This window comes from Rhinoraja longicauda, chromosome 2, assembly GCF_053455715.1.
Source record: "Rhinoraja longicauda isolate Sanriku21f chromosome 2, sRhiLon1.1, whole genome shotgun sequence".
In the NCBI taxonomy this organism is placed as follows: domain Eukaryota; kingdom Metazoa; phylum Chordata; class Chondrichthyes; order Rajiformes; family Arhynchobatidae; genus Rhinoraja; species Rhinoraja longicauda.
Window position 1 is genome coordinate 6,271,589 of NC_135954.1, and position 22,170 is coordinate 6,293,758.

Here is a 22,170-nt window from a genome sequence, read left to right on the forward strand (position 1 = left end):
GACTGGGCCTGTATTCATAGAAACATAGAAAATAGGTGCAGGAGAAGGCCATTCGGACCTTCGAGCCAGCATCGCCATTCATTGTGATCATGGCTGATCATCCACTATCAGTAGATGTGCCAGCCTTCTCCCCATATCCCTTGATTCCACTAGCCCCTAGAGCTCTATCTAACTCTCTTTTAAATTCATCCAGTGAATCGGCCTCCACTGCCCTCTGTGGCAGAGAATTCCACAAATTCACAACTCTCTCGGTAACAAAGTTTCTTCTCACCTCAGTGTTGTCTGAGTTCATGTGCCTGTGATGCTGTAACTGCAAGCAACATTTTTAAATGTACCTGCACCTCACTCTCCCAGTGGGCATGACAATAAACTCGACTCAACTGGTGAGAGTTCATGGCTATTAACTTTGCATGATGGGATGCTTGACCATAATAAAATGGTAGAATGAGTAAAAAGCCTGAACTCTGAATAGCTGATGTTTGCAATATTGCACCTGGCGGGATATAATTCCCAAATCTTGTACACCAGGCTGATAGTACATCTTTGCTTGGGAGGACATCTTGGAATGATGAGAACAATGTTTCCGCTGAGATTGGGATGTAATTAACTGCTGACTGATTGTGGAATTGTGCAAAGATGACCTTCTGTGGTATACTAAGGATCCTTACCTTTGACTAATGACTTTGTGTGAAGCTTTTCATGACAGTAGATAGTATAAGAATATTGGGCAGGAAACAATCTGTTATTAATCTGAAGGAAATGTTGTGTTAAACATTCTTGCTGCAGATTCTGTATAAAAATGCTGTGAAATTGCTGTATCTTTGAGTGGAAGCAAGGGGAGTGCTGAGTATGGTCATACACCCTTAGCACCGATCCCCCCCGATAATTAAAGCTTTGCTTGGTTTACCTTTAACTGTTTATGTTGTTGTCTGTTTTAAGAAACGAACTTTAACGCTCGAGTTAAACTTTACATACACAATAAACTGCAAACAACGAAAAGCTAAAATGGAAGGACAAAGTGGTGCAAGTAAGGAACTTGTTTGTCATGTAGGAAAATAACTGCAGATGCCGGTACAAATCGAAGGTAGACACAAAATGCTGGAGTAACTCAGCGGGTCAGGCAGCATCGCTGGAGAGAAGGAATAGCTCTTAAGGATAGCGGAGTCAGGGGGTGTGGGGAGAAGGCAGGAACGGGGTACTGATTGAGAATGATCAGCCATGATCACAATGAATGGCGGTGCTGGCTCGAAGGGCCGAATGGCCTCCTCCTGCACCTACCTGACTGACCTCCTCCACAGGCACACTCCCACCTGCACCCTCCGCTCTGCTGCTGCCAATCTCCTGTCCCCCCCCATCCGGACCAAACTCAGATCCTGGGGGGACAGGGCTTTCTCCATCGCTGCTCCCACCCTCTGGAACTCACTACCCCAAACCGTCAGAGACTCCTCCTCACTCACCACATTCAAAACATCACTGAAGTCTCACCTGTTCAGCACTGCCTTCAACCACTGAAGGTCACCTCACCTTCTGTCTCCTTTCTCTGTACGTTTACTTATTTATCTATTTATTCAATTCTCTATGTTCTAGAAATCCCTGTAAAGCGTCTTTGAGTGTTTGAAAAGCGCTATATAAATGTAATGCATTATTATTATTATTATTATTGTCTATTGGAATGGGTGACGTTTCAGGTCGAGACCCTTCTTCAGACTGATGTCAGGGCGGGGTGAGACAAAGAAAGGATATAGGTGGCTGAGCACTTTAACTCCCCCTCCCAGTCTGACCTTTCTGTCCTGGGCCTCCTCCAGTGCCATAGTGAGGCCCACCGCAAATTGGAGGAACAGCACCTCATATTTCGCTTGGGCAGCTTACAGCCCAGCAGTATGAATATTGACTTCTCCAACTTTAGATAGTTCCTCTGTCACTCTCTTCCCCTCCCCCTTCCCAGTTCTCCCACTTTCTTCCTGTCTCCACCTATATCCTTCCTTTGTCCCGCCCCCTCCCCTGACATCAGTCTGAAGAAGGGTCTCGACCAGAAACGTCACCCATTCCTTCGCTCCAGAGATGCTGACTGACCGGCTGAGTTACTCCAGCATTTTGTGATACCTTCCCAACTGATTGGTCAGCGTCGGCAGATGGAGATGCATTGAACTCACACCAGAAGCTTAGCACCATCTCACTGGAATTTTGGAAGGATGAGAGGGCATCTTATAGAAACATATAAAATTCTTAAGGGATCAGACAAGCTTGATGCAGGAAAAATGTTCTCGATGTTGGGGGAGTCCAGAACCAGGGGCCACACAGTTTAAGAATAAGGGGTAGGCCATTTAGGACTGAGATGAGGAAAAACTTTTTCACCCAGAGAGTTGTGAATTTGTGGAATTCTCTGCCACTGAAGGCAGTGGAGGTCAATTCAATGAATGTGTTCAAGAGAGAGCTAGATAAAGCTCTTAGGGGTGACGGAATCAAGGGATATGGGGAGAAAGCAGGAACGGGGTACTGATTTAGGATGATCAGCCATGATCATATTGAAAGGCGGTGCTGGCTCGAAGGGCCGAATGGGTTACTCCTGCATCTGTTTTCTATGTTTCTATGTTTAACACCGGGAAGAGGCCTCTGAATTTGATTTATTGTGCTTGCCTTTTGTTAGCGGTAATGCCTTACAGCACTTGCAGCGCCAGAGACCCGGGTTCCATCCTGACTATGGCCCCTGTCTGTGCGGAGTTTGTACGCTCTCCCCGTGACCTGCGTTCAGTTTTCTTCCGAAATCTTCCGTTTCCTCCCACACTCCAAAGATGCACAGGCTTGTAGGTTAATTGGCTTGGTGTTTGTGTAGATTGTCCCTAGCATGTGGAGGATAGTGTTAGTGTGCGGGGATCGCTGGTGGGGGGGGGGAGGTCGGGCTGAGTGGCCTCCTCCTGCACCTATTTTCGATGTTTCTATCGCTGGTCAGCGCAGTCTTGGCCGGCGGTCCTGTTTCCGCGCCGTGTCTCCAAGTCTTGGCGGGCACGGTTGCGCAGTGGTAGAGTTGCTGCCTTACAGAGAACGCAGCGCCGGAGACCCGGGTTCGATCCCGACTACGGGTGCTGCCTGTATAACAGTTTGCACGTTCTCCCCGTGACCTGCGTGGGTTTTCTCCGAGATCTCCGGTTTCCTCCCGCACTCCAAAGACGTGCAGGTCTGTAGGTTAATTGGCTTGGTGTATGTGTAAATTGTCCCTAGTGTTAGTGTGCGGGGATCGCGGGTCGGCGTGGACCCGGTGGGCCGGAAGGGCCTGTTTCCGCACTGTACCTCTAATCTAAACTGATGTCAAACCGCAAGCTAAAACGTAGGCCAGAGCACGCACCTTGTATGTACACTTGTACAAGTCGCTGAGAACCTCCCTATCCTCTTCAATCTTCTTTTCCTGAGGGAACAGTCTCCGCCTGCCCGTCTTCAGCTCAGCGTCTGTGACGTCCTTTGGCCTCTTGCGGAAGCCGTTTTTGTGCACCAGGCCGTTGACCAGCCCGTTCTTTGGCTCAAACCTGGGCAGGGACTGGGACTTGTAGGTGCCGTCCGAGTGGGCCTCCAGCGGGCCCCTCTTCTTCTCCAGGCTCTCCTTCTCCTTCAGCACCTCCCGCTCCAGCCGCCGGTGCTCCTCCTGCGAGAGGGAGTCGTAGGAGAGGAGGAACTGGCAGTAGGCCTCCTGCAGCTTGGCCAGCCGGTCCTGCGCGCTCTTGGGGATCCGCAGCAGGTCCGCCAGCTTGCTCCACTTCTTCAGGTCCGTCACTTGCTGCATGCCGCCCATGTCGTTGATCAGCTGGTAAAACCGTGCCAGGTCCAGCTCGCATCCTCCTAGGGCAGAGAAAGACGTCAATATTCCCATCCGCACGCCACACGGCCTCGGCGAGGCGGCCATTAACCCACCAGCCATTAATGGTCATCATTAACCCACCAGCCATTAATGGCGGCCATTAACCCACCAGCCATTAATGGTCATCATTAACCCACCAGCCATTAATGGTGGTCATTAACCCACCAGCCATTAATGGTGGCCACTAACCCACCAGTCATTAATGGTGGCCACTAACCCAACAGCCATTAATGGCGGCCATTAACCCACCAGCCATTAAAGGCGGCCACTAAACCACCAGCCATTAATGGTGGCCACTAACCCACCAGCCATTAATGGCGGCCACTAACCCATCAGCCATTAATGGCGGCCACTAACCCACCAGCCATTAATGGTGGCCACTAACCCACCAGCCATTAATGGTGGCCATTAACCCACCAGCCATTAATGGTGGCCATTAACCTACCAGCTTAATGGCAGAGGGTTGTGGGCGCAGCCCGGACCATCACACAAACCAACCTCCCTTCCATTGAAGGTAAGAGACAAAATGCTGGAGTAAGTCAGCGAGACAGACATGCAGCATCTTCCGAGGGTCTCGACCTGAAACGTCACGCATGTTCCCAATGTTGGGGAAGTCCAGAACCAGGGGCCGCAGTCTTAGAATAAAGGGGAGGCCATTTCAAACTAAGGTGAGAAGGAACTTTTTCACCCAGAGAGTTGTGAATTTGTGGAATTCTCTGCCACAGAGGGCAGAGGAGGCCAAATCACTGGATGAATTTAAGAGAGAGCTCTGGGGCCTAGTGGATATGAGGAGAAGGCAGGCACGGGTTACTGACTGTGGATGATCATCCATGATCACAATGAATGGCGGTGCTTAGATTTAGATTTTTAGATTTAGATTTAGAGATACAGCACGGAAACAGGCCCTCCGGCCCACCGAGTCCGCGCCGCCCAGCGATCCCCACACATTAACACTATCCTACACACACTAGGGACAATTTTTACATTTACCCAGTCAATTAACCTACATACCTGTATGTCTTTGAAGTGTGGGAGGAAACCGAAGATCTCGGAGGAAACCCACACAGGTCACGGGGAGAACATACAAACTCCGTACAGACGGCGCCCGTAGTCAGGATCGAACCTGAGTCTCCGGCGCTGCATTCGCTGTAAGGCAGCAACTCTACCGCTGTGCCACCATGCTGGCTCAAAGGGCCGAATGGCCTCCTCTTGCACCTATTTTCAATGTTTTTATGTTTCTATTCCTTCTCTCCAGAGTTACTCCAGCATTTTGTGTCTACCTTCCATTGATTCCATCTACACCTCACGCTGCCTCGGCAAGGCTAGCAGCATTATGAAAGAGAGTTGTGGACGTAGCCCAGACCATCGCACAAACCGTTCTCCCAGCTGTTATCAGGCAACTGAACCATCCTACCACAACCAGAGAGCAGTGCTGAACTACTATCTACCTCATTGGTGACCCTCGGACTATCCTTGATCGGACTTTGCCGGCTTTACCTTGCACTAAACGTTATTCCCTTATCATGTATCTGTACACCGCGAATGGTTCAATTGTAATCATGTATTGTCTTTCCGCTGACTAGTTAGCACGCAACAAAAAGCTTTTCACTGTACCTCGATACACGCGACAATAAACTAAACTGAACTAACATTGACTCTGCTTAACACTGCCTCGGCAAAGCCACCAGCATCGTGGAAGTGTGTTGTGGACGTAGCCCAGACCATCACACAAACCAACCTCTCTTCCATTGACTCCATCTGCACCTCACGCTGCCTCGGCAAGGCCAGCAACATAATCAAGGCCCAGTCGCACCCCGGCCACTCCCTCTTCCCCCCTCTCAATAGACAATAGACAATAGGTGCAGGAGGAGGCCATTCGGCCCTTCTCCCCAGCACCGCCATTCAATGTGATCATGGCTGATCATTCTCAATCACTACCCCGTTCCTGCCTTCTCCCCATACCCCCTGACTCCGCTATCCTTAAGAGCTCTATCCAGCTCTCTCTTGAATGCATTCAGAGAATTGGCCTCCACTGCCTTCTGAGGCAGAGAATTCCACAGATTCACAACTCTCTGACTGAAAAAGTTTTTCCTCATCTCAGTTCTAAATGGCCTACCCCTTATTCTTAAACTGTGGCCCCTTATTCTGGACTCCCCCAACATTGGGAACATGTTTCCTGCCTCGAACGTGTCCAACCCCTTAATAATCTTATACGTTTCGATAAGATCTCCTCTCATCCTTCTAAATTCCAGTGTATACAAGCCTAGTTGCTCCAGTCTTTCAACATATGATAGTCCCGCCATTCCGGGAATTAACCTAGTGAACCTACGCTGCACGCCCTCAATAGCAAGAATATCCTTCCTCAAATTTGGAGACCAAAACTGCACACAGTACTCCAGGTGCGGTCTCACTAGGGCCCTGTACAACTGCAGAAGGACCTCTTTGCTCCTGCACTCAACTCTCGCATCGGGCAAGAGTTGTGAAAAGAAGTGTGAAAACACACACCTCCAGATTCAGGAACAGTTTCTTCCAGTTGTTATCAGGCCATCCTACCACCAACTAGAGAGCGGTCCTGTGTGGTATCTCAGCTGCACGGAGGCAGAGAGGAGAGCTCTTCAGCGGGTAGTCCATAGAGCTCAGAGGACCATTGGAACACAGCTACCAGCCTTGGAGGGCATCTACAACACACGATGCCTCAGAAAAACCACCAGCATCCACAAAGACTCCTCACACCCCTGCAACAGTCTGTTCGAACTTCTACCATCGGGCAGACGATACAAGGCCTTCTACGCCCGCACCTCCAGACTCAGGAACAGCTTCATCCCCAGGGCCATAGCTGCTATGAACCGGTCCTGCTGAGCCGGATGGTCACATCGCACAGTGATCCGGCACAGATCTACTTGCACTTTATTCTGTTTTAAAACTGTTCCAATTTGTTTCATTGGGTTGTTTAAATTAATACTGACTAGCTAATTAATTTATTGCATCGTATGGGAGGCGCATTCCCAATCTCGTTGTACCCCTGTACAATAACAATAAAGATATATTGTATTGTATTGTATTGTGATGGCTGGTCGGCCTGGACTCGGTGGGCCGAAGGGCCTGTTTCCACGCTGTATCTTAAACTAAACCTTTAAAGATAAACTTTAAAATATAGCCAGAGAGCTGTGAATTTGTGGAATTCTCTGCCACAGAGGGCAGTGGAGGCCAATTCACTGGATGAATTTAAAAGAGAGTTAGATAGAGCTCTAGGGGCTAGTGGAATCAAGGGATATGGGGAGAAGGCAGGCACGGGTTACTGATTGTGGATGATCAACCATGATCACAATGAATGGCGCGAAGGGCCGAATGGCCTCCTCCTGCACCGATTTTCTATGTTTCTATATCTCCTCTGCAATTTAGAAAATATTACTCTCCTGGGACTAACATTTTATTTTAACATAGAACAATATAGGACAGGAACAGGCCCTTCGGCCCACAGTGTCTGTACTGAACATGATGCCAAAACTAACCTTTATCTGCATGCACATAATCCTTCTCCCTCCATTCCCAGCTTTCATATGCATCATTATTTACTGCTTTTTAGTTTAATTTAGGATTGTTTGGAGATATAGCATGGAAACAGGGCCAAATCCGTGCCAACCATCAATCGTCCGTTCACACTAGTTCTATGTTATCCCACTTTCACATCCACCTAGGTTTGCCAACTTCCTCACTCCCAAATAAGGGACAAAGGGTGACGTCACCGCCACGCGCCCCACGCGACTTCACCCAGCCAGCGGCCACGTGCTCCCGCTCCACTAATGGCGGCCGCCCGGGCCGGGAGACGGGTTGCTACACAACCTCAATTAGGCGGTGCCCGGGCCTACAGCGTCCGGGACTACAGCGGCCCCCGGGTACAGCGGCCCCCGGGTACAGCGTCCAGGACTACAGCGGCCCCCGGGTACAGCGTCCGGGACTACAGCGGCCCCCGGGTACAGCGTCCGGGCCTACAGTGCCGACCGGGCCTAATACGGGACAAGGGCGGCCCCCTACGGGACAAACCAATTTAGCCCAAAATACGGGATGTCCCGGCTAAGATGGGGTCAGTTGGCAACCTACATTCACCCCGAAACACTAGGGGCAATTTACAGAGGCCAATGAACCTACAAATCTGTATGTCTTTGGAGTGTGGGAGGAAACCAGAGCACCCGCAGAAAACCCTCACGGTTACAGGACGAACATGCAAACTCCACACAGACTGCACCTGAGATCAGAATCGAACCCGGATCTCTGGCGCTGTAAGGCAGCAATTCTACCACTGTGCCGCCCCACTGTTTTAAATCTATATATATATATTTAATATTTACGTACCATTGATGTTTCATTGGAGACCACCTTACTCATTGGAGTCCCTCGGACTAATAAATGAAACTCTACAGCACGGTGGCGCAGCGGTAGAGTTGCTGCCTTACAGCGAATGCAGCGCCGGAGACCCGGGTTTGATCCCGCCTACGGGTGCTGTCTGTACGGAGTTTGTACGTTCTCCCCGTGACCTGCGTGGGTTTTCTCCGAAATCTTCGGTTTCCTCCCACACTCCAAAGACGTACAGGTTTGTAGGTTAATTGACTGGGTAAATGTTAAAAAATTGTCCCTAGTGGGTGTAGGATAGTGTTAATGCGCGGGGATCGCTGGTCGGCGCGGACCCGGTGGGCCGAAGGGCCTGTTTCCGCGCTGCATCTCTAAACTCTAAACTAAACCCGGAGAAAACCCACGCGGTCATGGGGAGAACGTACAAACTCCGCACCCGTAGTCAGGATGGAACCCGGGTCTCTGGTGCTGTAAGGCAGCAACTCAAACGCTGTGCCACCTAAACTGATTATAACTTCCAGAGGAATCTCTAACTTGCATTTTTATTGTTCGAGGGCAGAAACGGCACATTAAAAGGAGCAGGAAAAGATTCTTTCCGTATTTAAAATATATTCCTCAATTTAAAATTAAAAACATGCAGAGAAATATTGTAGGTACAAAATGCTGGAGTAACTCAGCGGGACAGGCAGCATCTCTGGAAAGAAGGAATGGCCGACGTTTAAGGTCGAGACCCTTCGTCAGACTGATGTCAGACTGATGTCAGTGGGACAGAGATAGAATGTAGTCAGAGACAGGAAGACAGGTGGGAGAACTGGGAAGGGGGAGGGGATGGAGAGAGAGGGAAAGCAAGGGCTATTTGAAGTTAGAGAAGTCAATGTTTATACCGCTGGGGTGTAAGCTGCCCAAGCGAAATATGAGGTGCTGTTCCTCCAATTTGCGCTGGGCCTCACTCTGACAATGGAGGAGGCCCAGGACAGAAAGGTCAGTGCAGGAATGGGAGGGGGAGTTGAAGTGCTGAGCCACTGGGAGATCAGGTCGGTCCAGGCGGACTGAGCGGAGGTGTTGAGCAAATTGTTCCACTGGATAATTTAATTTCATGTTTGTGCAACATTCCATATGTGCTGTGCAATAACTGGTCGCTTAAATATCCCGAGCCTGCTCTTGGTCTCGCCGATTATACAGGAGTCCACAACTGGAACAGCCATCTGTGGTAATTGATTCCACAGGCTCACCAACCTCCGACTAAAGAAATGGCTCCCCAGAGTTCATAACTTCATGAACACGAACCTACTAAGGACAAAGCTCAAAGTGCGATGCATGACTTGGCCTTGTCTAGAGTGTTGTGCACCATTCTGATCGTCAGACCGCAGTAGGAATACCATCTCACTGGACAGGATGCAGGGGGGAAATACAAGGATGCTCCCAGGCTGGAGGCTGATGCAAGGGTAAACTGTCTAAGAAGGGGTTCCTTTGCTTCTACCGTTTCTTGGTATAAGAGGAACTGGCAAAAAATCATAGACATAGAAAATAGGTGCAGGAGTAGGCCATTCGGCCCTTCGAGCCTGCACCGCCATTCAATATGATCATGGCTGATCATCCAGCTCAGTATCCCGTACCTGCCTTCTCTCCATACCCCCTGATCTCTTTAGCCACAAGGGCCACATCTAACTCCCTCTTAAATATAGCCAATGAACTGTCCTCAACTACCTTCTGTGGCGGAGAATTCCACAGACTCACCACTCTCTGTGTGAAAAAAAACGTTCTCATCTCGGTCCTAAAAGACTTCCCCCTTATCCTTAAACTGTGACCCCTTGTTCTGGACTTCCCCAACATCGGGAACAATCTTCCTGCATCTAGCCTGTCCAACCCCTTAAGAATTTTGTAAGTTTCTATAAGATCCCCCCTCAATCTTCTAAATTCCAGCGAGTACAAGCCGAATTCCAGCGAGTACAAGCCGAATTCCAGCGAGTACAAGCCGAATTCCAGCGAGTACAAGCCGCTAATGCTCATATCATTAGCGATAGGAGCAGAATTGGGCCATTCGGAACATCGAGTCTACTCCGCCATTCAATCGTGGTTGAACTATCTCTCCCTCCCAACCCCATTCTCCTGCCTTCTCCCCACAACCATTGACGCCTTTACTAATCAACAATCTATCAGTCTCTGCTTTAAAAATACATAATGACTTGGCCTCCTCCACAGCTTCTTCTTCTCCTGTCGTATGTCTTTTAGACCTCCAGCTCCACAGATTCACCACCCTCTCGGTTGACTTGAGTTTGACAGATGAGTTGACTGGAAACAGGCTCTTTGATCCCAGGAATGAGTAGGTTAACCTATGATGAGCGTTTGTCGGCACTGGGCCTGTACTGGCTGGAGTTTAGAAGGATGAGGGGGGACCTCATTGAAACGTACAGAACAGTGAAAGGCCTGGATAGAGTGGATGTGTCCACTAGTGGGAGAGTCTAGGACTAGAGATCATAACCTCAGAATTAAAGGACGTTCTTTTAGGAAGGCGATGAGGAGAAATGTCTTTAGTCAGAGTGTGGTGAATCTGTGGAATTCTTTGCTACTGAAGGCTGTGGAGGCCAAGTCAATGGATATATTTAAGGCAAAGATAGATAGATTCTTGATTAGTACGGGTCTCAGGGGTTATGGGGAGAAGGCAGGAGAATGGGGTTAGGAGGGAGAGATAGATCAGCCATGATTGAATGGCGGAGTAGACTTAATGAGGCAAATGGCCTAATTCTACTGCTATTACTTATGACCTTTGACCCACCGAGTTCATGCCAACCATCTACCACCTGTTCATACTAGTCCTGTTATCCTATTGTTTGTATCCAGTCCCAGCATGCAGAATCAGGCCATTCGGCCCTACAGGTCTGTTCCCCCATTCAATCACAGCTGATCGACCTCTCTCTCTGAACCCCATTCTCCTGCCTTCTCCCCATAACCACTGACACCCACACTGATCAAGCACCTATTCAGCTAGGCCTATTTTTCTGAAGAAGGGTCTCGACCCTGAAACGTCTCCCCATTCCTTCTCTCCAGAGATGCTGTCTGTCCCGCTGAGATCCTCCAGCTTTTAGCGCCCATCTTTAGCTTATTGATTAACCTATTTAACCGAGAACCTTCTCAAGAATACCCAATGACTTGCCCACCACAGCCGTCTGTGGCAATGAGCTCCACAGATCCACCGCCCTCTGGCTAAAGAAATTACTCCTCTTCTCCATTCTAAAGGTATGTCCTTTTATTCTGAGGCTGTACCCTCTGGCCCTACACTCTCCCACTAGTGGAAACATCCTCTGCACATCCACTCTATCTAAGCCTAAAAGTACAAGGAGAGAACATTTTACAGATGTAACGTACAAGACGACATCGCACAGATTCTACCTTCTGCACGTGCAGCGTACGTTTACTAGGTTAATTCCCGGAATGGCGGGACTGTCATATGTTGAAAGACTGGAGCGACTAGGCTTGTATACACTGGAATTTAGAAGTATAAGAAAATAACTGCAGATGCTGGTACAAATCAAAGGTATTTATTCACAAAATGCTGGAGTAACTCAGCAGGTCAGGCAGCATCAAGGGAGAGAAGGAATGGGTGACGTTTCGGTTCGAGACCCTTCTTCAGACTGATGTCAGGGGGGCGGGACAAAGGAAGGATATAGGTGGAGACAGGAAGATAGAGGGAGATCTGGGAAGGAGGAGGGGAAGGGAGGGACAGAGGAACTATCTAAAGTTGGAGAAGTCGACGTTCATACCACTGGGCTGCAAACTGCCCAGGTGAAATATGAGGTGCTGTTCCTCCAATTTCCGGTGGGCCTCACTATGGCACTGGAGGAGGCCCATGACAGAAAGGTCAGACTGGGAATGGGAGGGGGAGTTGAAGTGCTCGGCCACCGGGAGATCAGTTTGGTTAATGCGGACCGAGCGCAGGTGTTCAGCGAATCGATCGCCGAGCCTGCGCTTGGTTTCGCCGATGTAAATGAGTTGACATCTAGAGCAGCGGATACAATAGATGAGGTTGGAGAAGGTGCAGGTGAACCTCTGTCTCACCTGGAAAGACTGTTTGGGTCCTTGGATGGAGTTGAGGGGGGAGTTAAAGGGACAGGTGTTGCATCTCGTGCGGTTGCAGGGGAAAGTGCCCGGGGTTGGGGTGATTTGGGTAGGAAGGGACGAGTGGACCAGGGAGTTACGGAGGGAACGGTCTCTGCGGAACGCAGAAAGGGGAGGGGATGGGAAGATATGGCCAGTGGTGGGGTCCCGTTGTAGGTGACAGAAATGTTGGTGGATGATTTGTTGGATCCGCTGGCTGGTGGGGTGGAAGGTGAGAACGAGGGGGATTCTGTCCTTGTTGCAAGTGGGGGGAGGGGGAGCAAGAGCGGAGCTGCGGGATATAGAGGAGACCCTAGTGAGAGCCTCATCTATAATGGAGGAGGGGAAGCCCCGTTTGGGTGACATTTCGGGTGAGACCACTCAGTTTAGTTTAGAGATACAGCGCCTAAAACAAACCTTTCGGCCCAACGAGTCCGCGCCGACCATCGATCCCTGTACATTAACACTATCCTACACACACTAGGAACAATTGCCAATTCTTACCGAAGCCAAGTATCCTACAAACCTGCACGTCTTTGGAGTGTGGGAGGAAACCGGAGCACCTGGGGAAAACCCACGCGGGGAGAACGTACAAACTCCATACAGACAGTACTTGTAGTCTGGATCGAACCCGGGTCTCTGGCGCTGTGAGGCAGCAACTCTACCGCTGCACCACCGTGCCGCCCATGAACCCTGCAGCCTGAAGAAGGGTCTTGACCCGAAACATCTCCCATCCTTTTTCTCCAGAGATGCTGCCTGACCTGCTGAGTTACTCCAGCTGTTAATGTCTGGGTTTGGTTCTAAGCCAGTATCTGCAGTTCTATGCTTCTACGCTCTATATCAACGGTCTTTAGTTGTATGAAGACATTTGTGCTTTCTTGACTGGTATTGGGGTTATTAATTTATAGATTATTTTTTTGTTTATATACTGGTTGTCTCCCAGTGTTGGGTTTAGGTTAACTATCCTCACCTTTTACTGAGGTACAGTGAAAAGGTTTTGTTGTGCATGCTACTCAAATAGATCAGATATTAGCTGGTAGAGCCCCTGCCTAACAGCGTCAGAGACACGTCAGAGACCAGGCTTGTATACACTGGAATTTAGAAGGATGGGAGAGGGGATCTTATCGAAACATATAAGATTATTAAGGGGTTGGGCACGTCAGAGGCAGGAAACATGTTCCCAATGCTGGGGGAGTCCAGAACCAAGGACCACAGTTTAAGAATAAGGGGTAGGCCGTTTTGAACGGAGATGAGGAAAAACCTTTTTCAGTCAGAGAGTTGTGAATCTGTGGAATTCTCTGCCTCAGAAGGCAGTGGAGGCCAGTTCTCTGAATGCATTCAAGAGAGAGCTAGATAGAGCTCTTAAGGATAGCGGAGTCAGGGGGTATGGGGAGAAGGCAGTGGAGGCCAGTTCTCTGAATGCATTCAAGAGAGAGCTAGATAGAGCTCTTAAGGATAGCGGAGTCAGGGGGTATGGGGAGAAGGCAGTGGAGGCCAGTTCTCTGAATGCATTCAAGAGAGAGCTAGATAGAGCTCTTAAGGATAGCGGAGTGCTGTTTCCGTGCTGCATCTCCAAACTAAATTAAAGTCAAGTCATACAGCACGGAAAAAGCCTCTTCGGCCTAACTTGCCCACGCCGACCAAGATGTCCCATCTACACTAGAACTTGAAACTTGAAGGATGCAAGATGGCGCTGAAATCGTGGCTACTCTTTGTGTGACCTACTATCTTTGCTCTACAATTGTGACACTCTTGCACTTGTGTGTAATTGTGCTTATGGTACAGTACTGAACTGTAGGTTCGCAAAACAAAGAATTTCACTGTATTTACGGTTTAGTTTAGAGATACAGCGCGGGAACAGGCCCTTCGGCCCACCGGGTCCGCGCCGACCAACGATCCCCGCACACTAACACTATCCTACACCCACTAGGGACAATTTTTACATTTACCAAGCCAATCAATCTACATATCTGCACGTCTTTGGAGTGTGGGAGGAAACCGAAGATCTCGGAGAAAACGCAGGTCACGGGGAGAACGTACAAACTCCGTACAGAACAGCACCCGGGATTGTCGGGATTGAACCCGGGTCTCCAGCGCTGCATTGACCAAACGTTGACCATCGATAATCCGTTCACACTAGTCCTATGGTAACCTAATTTAAGGGGTAATTTCGCAGAGGCCAATCTGCCCATAAACCCGCATGTCTTTGAAAATGTGGGCGGCAACCAGAGCACCTGGAGAAAACCCACACGGTCACAAGGAGAACGTACAAACTCCTTACAGGCAGCACCCGAGGTCAGGATCGAACCCGGGTCTCTGGCGATGTGAGGCAGCAACTGTACTGCTGTGCCACCGGGCCTCCCACGTTGTCCTTTTTGTGTAGGAAGTAACTGCAGGCGCTGGCTTACACCGAAGACACAAAATGCCGGAGTAACTCAGCGGGACAGGCAGCATCTCAGGAGAGAAGGGGGGGGAATGGGTGACGTTTCGGGTCGGGTCTGAAGAAGGGTCTCGACCCGAAACGTCGCCCATTCTTTCTCTCCAGAGATGCTGCCTGTCCCGATAGACAATAGGTGCACGACTAGGTCATTCGGCCCTTCGAGCCAGCACCGCCATTCAATGTGATCATGGCTGATCATCCACAATCAGTGCCCCGTTCCTGCCCTCTCCCCGTACCCCCTGACTCCGCTATCATCACCCTGAGTTACTCTGGCATTTTTTTCGATCTTATGGTGCGGCCGACTTCAGGAGCTCCGGCAGCGGCAGCATCTTCGTCACCCCCGAAACGCGAGGCTTGGGTCGGCCCGCTGCGTCAGGGCTCCCGACATCGAATGAATAGGCCGTGGGATTTTCCACCGTTCGGCGGGGGCTTCAATGTCGGGAGCCCTGACATAGCAATTTCGACTGCCTGACCGCGGGAGAAGACGGCAGGGGGAGAGAAAGACATTCTGGCCTTCCATCACAGTGAGGAGGTGACTGGAGGAGACTCACTGTGATGGATGTTTTTTGTTTGATGTTGGTTTTTGCGATTGTCGTGTTTTATTGCTTTCTTTTTTATTGCCTCTCATTGTTGACTTTGGGTAACGTAATATCATCCAAAAACATGTTTTTGGATGACAATAATGGTACTTTGTACTCTCTCCCCACACCCCCCCTGCCACCCCCCCACCGCTCTGTGCGTCACTGTGCCCGCCACGCCCCGAGGATGGCTTACCGATGAGTGGGGGTTCCTCGATGGTAATGCCCTGAGATCTGAGGTGTTTCTTGATGCAGGCCAGCCGCTGTACATTGGGGCCCCAGCGCCGGCCCAGTTTGTGCACGTGTTGGATCTGTGTGACGAAGCGCATCTCGTCGTTCAGCTTGCACTCGGGCCGCCAGTCGGCAGGCGGCACGACCCGACACATGCCGAACCCCTCGGCCTGAGTTCTCACAGACTCCATGTAGGCCAGCGGGTCGTGAAACTCCTTGTGGCTGGGCCTGAGCACCGGGACATCTCCCACCGGCGCCGCGCCCGCGCCGCCCGCTTTGCCGCCCTTCTCCTGTTTCGCCTGAGAGTCGAGCGCCTTGTGCGCGGACTCCGCGGCTGAGGTAGAACTATATTCGCTGGAGGCACTTTCCAATTTGCCCAGTGCTTGCTTGCTTGGAGTGTTCCTACCTAGAGAAGCCTTCCTGAGCCTCTGCCTTTCGCTGTTCTTCGCCCGCGTTTCGCACTTGATCCGTCCGTTCGGTCGAGTCTTCTCTTTCGCGTTGGCTTTGTGACCCTCGGACCCCTTCACCCTCTTCGAGGGCAGGGGCGGCGGCTTCGCGACCGGCCTGAACTCCTCGTGCCTCCGCTTGGAGGTCCGCAGTCCTTCTTTGATCTCTCGCACTTCTCCTTTGGCGGACGCCCTGCCGTTCACCTTCCCGTTCAGCTTGATGCAGCCGAGGCTGGCGCCGGCCGAGTGGGGCGCCGCACTGGATAGCACCTGTCTTCTGGATTTTGCATTGCTGCTCTCTGTTTTCCCTGAGGTTGTGTGGTTAGCGGCTACGCTCGGCTTGACGTGGCTCGGTTTGGTCTCCTTGACCAGCTCCCGCTTGGCTTTGGTGTAAGTAACGTTTCCCTTTGTCACCGTCGCGGTGTACTTCACAGTCTTGGATGGCGAGGCCCTCACCTCGCGGCCCTTCTTGGCGCTTGTGCCCATCTGAGCGGTCCCGTTCATCCCTCTCGAAACCTGCGGCAGAACCAGAGAGAACATGCGGTTAAAAGCTGGCCCCCTGAGGAAGGGCAGACGGGTCGATTGTCACACCGATCAGCCAAAACATTATGTGTAGGAAACATTATGGATAGACCTCCGTCTACACCGCATCTGCGCCCGGGATGAGGTGTTTCACACTAGGGCATCAGAGATGTCCTCATTCGTCAGGAAACAGGGCTTCCCCTCTTCCATTATAGATGAGGCTCTCACTAGGGCCTCATCTATATCCCGCAGCTCCACTCTTGCTCCCCCTCCCCCCATTCGTAACGAGGACAGAATCCCCCTCGTCCTCACCTTCCACCCCATCAGCCAGTGTATCCAACAAATCCAGAACAAGGGGCCACAGTTTAAGAATAAGGGGTAGGCCATTTAGAACTGAGATGAGGAAAAACTTTTTCAGTCAGAGAGTTGTGAATCTGTGGAATTCTCTGCCTCAGAAGGCAGTGGAGGCCAATTCTCTGAATGCATTCAAGAGAGAGCTGGATAGAGCTCTTAAGGATAGCGGTGTCAGGGGGTATGGGGAGAAGGCAGGAACGGGGTACTGATTGAGAATGATCAGCCATGATCACATTGAATGGCGGTGCTGACTCGAAGGGCCGAATGGCCTCCTCCTGCACCTATTGTCTATTGTCTACGCCGCATCTGCGCCCGGGATGAGGTGTTTCACACTAGGACGTCAGAGATGTCCTCATTCTTCAGGAAACAGGGCTTCCCCTCTTCCATTATAGATGAGGCTCTCACTAGGGTCTCCTCTATATCCCGCAGTTCCGCTCTTGCTCCCCCTCCCCCAACTCGTAACAAGGACAGAATCCCCCTCGTCCTCACCTTCCACCCCACCAGCCAGCGGATCCAACAAATCATCCGCTAACATTTCCGTCACTTCCAACGGGACCCCACTACTGGCCACATCTTCCCATCTCCTCCCCTTTCTGCGTTCCGCAGAGACCGTTCCCTCCGAAACTCCCTGGTCCACTCGTCCCTTCCTACCCAAACCACCGCCTCCCCGGGCACTTTCCCCTGCAACCGCAGGAAATGCAACACCTGTCCCTTTACCTCCCCCCTCGACTCCATCCAAGGACCCAAACAGTCTTTCCAGGTGAGGCAGAGGTTCACCTGCACCTCCTCCAACCTCACCTATTGCATCCGCTGTTCCAGATGTCAACTTATTTACATCGGCGAGACCAAACGCAGGCTCGGCGATCGTTTCGCTCAACACCTTCGCTCAGTCCGCCTTAACCAACCTGATCTCCCGGTGGCTGAGCACTTCAACTCCCCCTCCCACTCCCAGTCTGACCTTTCTGTCATGGGCCTCCTCCAGTGCCATAGTGAGGCCCACCGCAAATTGGAGGAACAGCACCTCATATTTCGCTTGGGCAGCTTGCAGCCCAGCGGTATGAACATTGACTTCTCCAACTTTAGATAGTTCCTCTGTCCCTCTCTTCCCCCCCTCCCCCTTCCCAGTTCTCCCACTGTCTTCCTGTCTCCACCTATATCCTTTCTTTGTCCCACCCACCTGACATCAGTCTGAAGAAGGGTCTCGACCCGAAACGTCGTCACCCATTCCTTCTCTCCTAGATGCTGCCTGACCTGCTGAGTTACTCCACCATTTTGTGATAGCCAAAACATTATGACCACCTGCCTAATATGCTGTTGGTCCTCCGTGTGCCACCAAAACAGCGTCGGCCAAAGGAGCAAGATGAAATCGCCTATACTGAAGTGTAGTACGCAAAGGAGTGTAACGTCCGCCATTTTAGTAAACAAAACACTCTGTCCATTATGCCTCTAGCAGTGTAATCAGTGTTTTGGGGGAATAGTATGTGTGATGATACCATAAAAATGCAGAATATATCTCATCTATTAATTCACAGATTTTTGTTTTTTGTCTTTTTTAATGTTTCTGCATGTTTCTGCCGACTAAAATGGCGTCGTGACATACTACGGTTTTTAGGGTCCAGTGGTCTATCTTGCTCCTCTAGTATCTTTGGCGCCGACCAGCCGAGGCATGGACTCTACAAGATCCCTGAAGGTGCCCTGTGGTATCTGGCACCAAAACATCAGCAGCTGATCCTTCAGCAGCACCCCACAAGCCTTGCCGTTTCAGAGATGCTCTGACCCAGTTGTCTGGCCATAACAATTTGGCCCTTGTCAAAGTCGCTCAGGTCTTTACTCCTGCCCATTTCTCCTGCATCCAACACCTCAACTTCAAGGACTGACTGTTCACTTGCTGCCTAATATATCCCACCCCTTGACAGGTGCCATTGTAACAAGATAACCAATGTTATTCACTTCACCCGTCAGCGGTCATAATGTTTTGCCTCATCGGTGTAGACATAAAATGCTGGAGTAACTCAGCGGGTCAGGCAGCATCTCTGGGGAGAAGGACTGGGCAACGTTTCGGGTCGAGACCCTTCTTCAGACTGAGAGTCAGGGGAGAGCGGTGAAGTCAACAAAAGGAAATCTAGAAGGAAACAGGACCGCAGACCTGGCACAATGGCAAGGTCATCCGGAAGGCTGGCTCCGTCCTGGGGGTGGAGTTGGATTCAATGGGAAGTGGGTCTTGGAGGGGAGGATGCTCCTCAAACTGTGGAGCATCCTGGACAATGCAGCTCACCCCCTCCATGACACACTGGTCAACCTGAGGAGCACCTTCAGCAACAGACTGGTCCCACCAAGATGCAGCACATCCCCCTATACCTCAGACCCTCGAGTCCTGGCAACATACTCGTACATCTTCTCTGCACCCTTTCCAGCTTGACATCTTTCCCAAAAACATGGTGCCCGGAACTGAAGACAATGATCTAAAGGTGGCCTCACAGGAGATCCTTCTTCCCTGTGGCTATCAAACTGTGCAACCCCTCCCCCTCCCCCTTCTGTCGTGGGGTAGACTGAGACTGAGGCTGACTCCCCTCCCCCCCCCACTCCCCAATCTTTGCACATCCCCAATCCTTTCCACTCGTCATTTTAATTTCACGTTTCATGTATCTTGTTGTGTTTTATGACTGTTGGCAGACCAATTTCCCTCCTGGGGGTAAATAAAATCCTATCATATCGTATCATTCTTCCCCTGTTATTACGCTTCTGAACGGTCCTTCCATGAGCTAGGGGTACTATAGTTTACAGTTTATTGTCACGTGTACCGAGGTACAGTGAAAAGCTTTGCTTGCGTGTTATCCAGTCAGCGGAAAGACAATACATGATTACAATCGATCCACTTACAGTGTGTAGATACATGATAAAGGGAATGACGTTTAGTACAAGGTAAAGCCAGCAAAGTCCGATCAAGGATAGTCCGAGGGTCACCAATGAGGTAGATAGTAGTTCAGGGCTGCTCTCTGGGTTGTGGTAGGATGGTTCAGTTGCCTGATAACAGCTGGGAAGAAACTGTCCCTGAATCTGGAGGTGTGTGTTTTCACACTTCTGTACCTCTTGCCCGATGGGAGAGGGGAGAAGAGGGAGTGGCCGGGGTGAGACTGGTCCTTGATTATGCTGCTGGCCTTGCCGAGGCAGCGTTAGGTGTAGATGGAGTCAATGGAAGGGAGGTTGGTTTGTGTGATGGTCTGGGCTGCGTCCACAATTCGTTGCAATTTCTTGCGGTCTTGGATGGAGCTGTTCCCCAACCGTGCTGTGATGCGTCCCGATAAAATGCTCTCTATGGTGCATCTGTAGAAGTTGGTGAGAGTTGTAGGGGACATGTCAAACCTCCTAAGCCTTCTAAGGAAGTAGAGGTGTTGGTGTGCTTTCTCGGTCATTGGTTCAGTATGGGTGGTCCAGGAGAGGTTGTTGGTGATATTGACTCCTATGAATGTGAAGCTTTCAACCATCTCTACTTTGACACCATCAGTGTAAACTGGAGTGTGTGTACCGCTTACTGCATGAAGGCGATCACTATATCCTTTGCCTTGCTGACATTTGATTCACCTCTGTCCGATTCACCTCTACTCCATTGTGAACATTGGACTTTGTAGTGTATCGTAGCACATCAGTTTCACAGACAATGCTTCGTTTAATTTAGTTTCGGGATACAGCGTGGAAACAGGCCCTGCGTCGGCCAGCCATCACCCCGTCCACTAGCGCAATCCTACACACGAGGGACAATTTACAATTTTTACCTCAGCCAATTAACCTACAAACCTGTACGTCTTTGGAGTGTGGGAGGAAACCAGAGCACTCGGGTAAAACCCACGTGGTCACGGGGAGAACGTACAAATTCCGTACAGACAGCACCCGTAGTCAGAATCGGACCCAGGTCTCTGGCGCTCCGTTGCACCACTTTTTTTGCTACACTATATTTGTTTAGTTTAGTTTAGTTTCTGGTCATGTGTACCCAAGTATGGTGAAAAGCTTTTTTGTTGTGTGCTATCCAGTGAGCGGAAAGTCGAGACATGATTACAATCAAGCTGTCCACAGTGTATAGATACATGATACATGGGCGGCACGGTAGCGCAGCGGTAGAGTTGCTGCTTTACAGCGAATGCAGCGCCGGAGACACAGGTTCGATCCTGACTACGGGTGCTGCACTGTAAGGAGTTTGTACGTTCTCCCCGTGACCTGCGTGGGTTTTCTCCGAGATCTTCGGTTTCCTCCCACACTCCAAAGACGTACAGGTATGTAGGTTAATTGGCTGGGTAAATGTAAAAAAAAAAATTAAAAAATTGTCCCTAGTGGGTGTAGGATAGTGTTAATGTACGGGGATCACTGGGCGGCACGGACTTGGAGGGCCGAAAAGGCCTGTTTCCGGCTGTAGATATATGATGATATGATGATGATGATAAGGGAATAACATTTAGTGCAAAGTAAAGTCCAGTCACGTCCGATTAGCTTTAGTCCGAGGGTCTCCAATGAGGTAGATGGTAGCTCAGGACTGCTCACTAGTTGTCGGATGGATGGTTCAGTGGCCTGATTCTACATTCTGTACCTTCCCCTTTGCTCTACCTATTGTACTTGAATTTGACTTGACTGTATTTATTGACAGTATTATCCGTTCTGTTTGGATAGATTGCAAAACAAAGCTTTTCACTGTACCTCGGTACAAAGGACGATCACACGGTGGTGCAGCAGTAGAGTTGCTGCCTTACAGCGAATGCTGCGCCAGAGACCCGGGTTCAATCCCGACTACGGGCGCTGTCTGTATGGAGTTTGTACGTTCTCCCCGTGACCTGCGTGGGTTTTCTCCGAGATCTTCGGTTTCCTCCCACACTCCAAAGACGTACGGGTTTGTAGGTTAATTGGCTTGGTGTATGTGTAAATTGTCCCTAGTGGGTGTAGGATAGTTTTAATGTGCTGGTCGGCGCGGACCCGGTGGGCCGAAAGGGCCTGTTTCTGCGCTAAACTAAACTAATCTAAAATAAACAAGGCTATTGTTAATGTAGGAAGGAACTGCAGAGACCAGTTTAAACTGAAGATAGACACAAAATGCTGGGGTAACTCAGCGGGTCAGAGAAAAGGTGTTTCAGTCGAGAGTGCCAAACGTGATTTCTTGTTATACTAATCTCATCTCTCTGCACATGATCCACATCCCACCCTGCCTTGCATGTATTTTACTTTCTTTACTCTTCACTGCAGACTTTTTAGACTTTAGAGGTAGAGCATGGACACCGTTTACTGTTTAGATTATTGTCAGGTGCACCGAAGTACAGTGAG

At 50.3% G+C, this 22,170-nt stretch overlaps 1 protein-coding gene across 2 annotated transcripts in view; it reads right to left on the minus strand.

The window, feature by feature from the left end:
• Positions 1–22,170, minus strand: part of jarid2b (jumonji and AT-rich interaction domain containing 2b) — a 308,818-nt gene that overhangs the window by 41,457 nt on the left and 245,191 nt on the right. For both annotated transcript variants that reach the window (XM_078414548.1, XM_078414558.1), the window contains 2 exons: positions 15,510–16,506; positions 3,344–3,831 (listed from right to left, as the gene is read on the minus strand). In XM_078414548.1, coding sequence (XP_078270674.1) covers positions 3,344–3,831; positions 15,510–16,506 — 1,485 coding nt within the window. The remainder of the gene's footprint in view (positions 1–3,343; positions 3,832–15,509; positions 16,507–22,170) is intronic.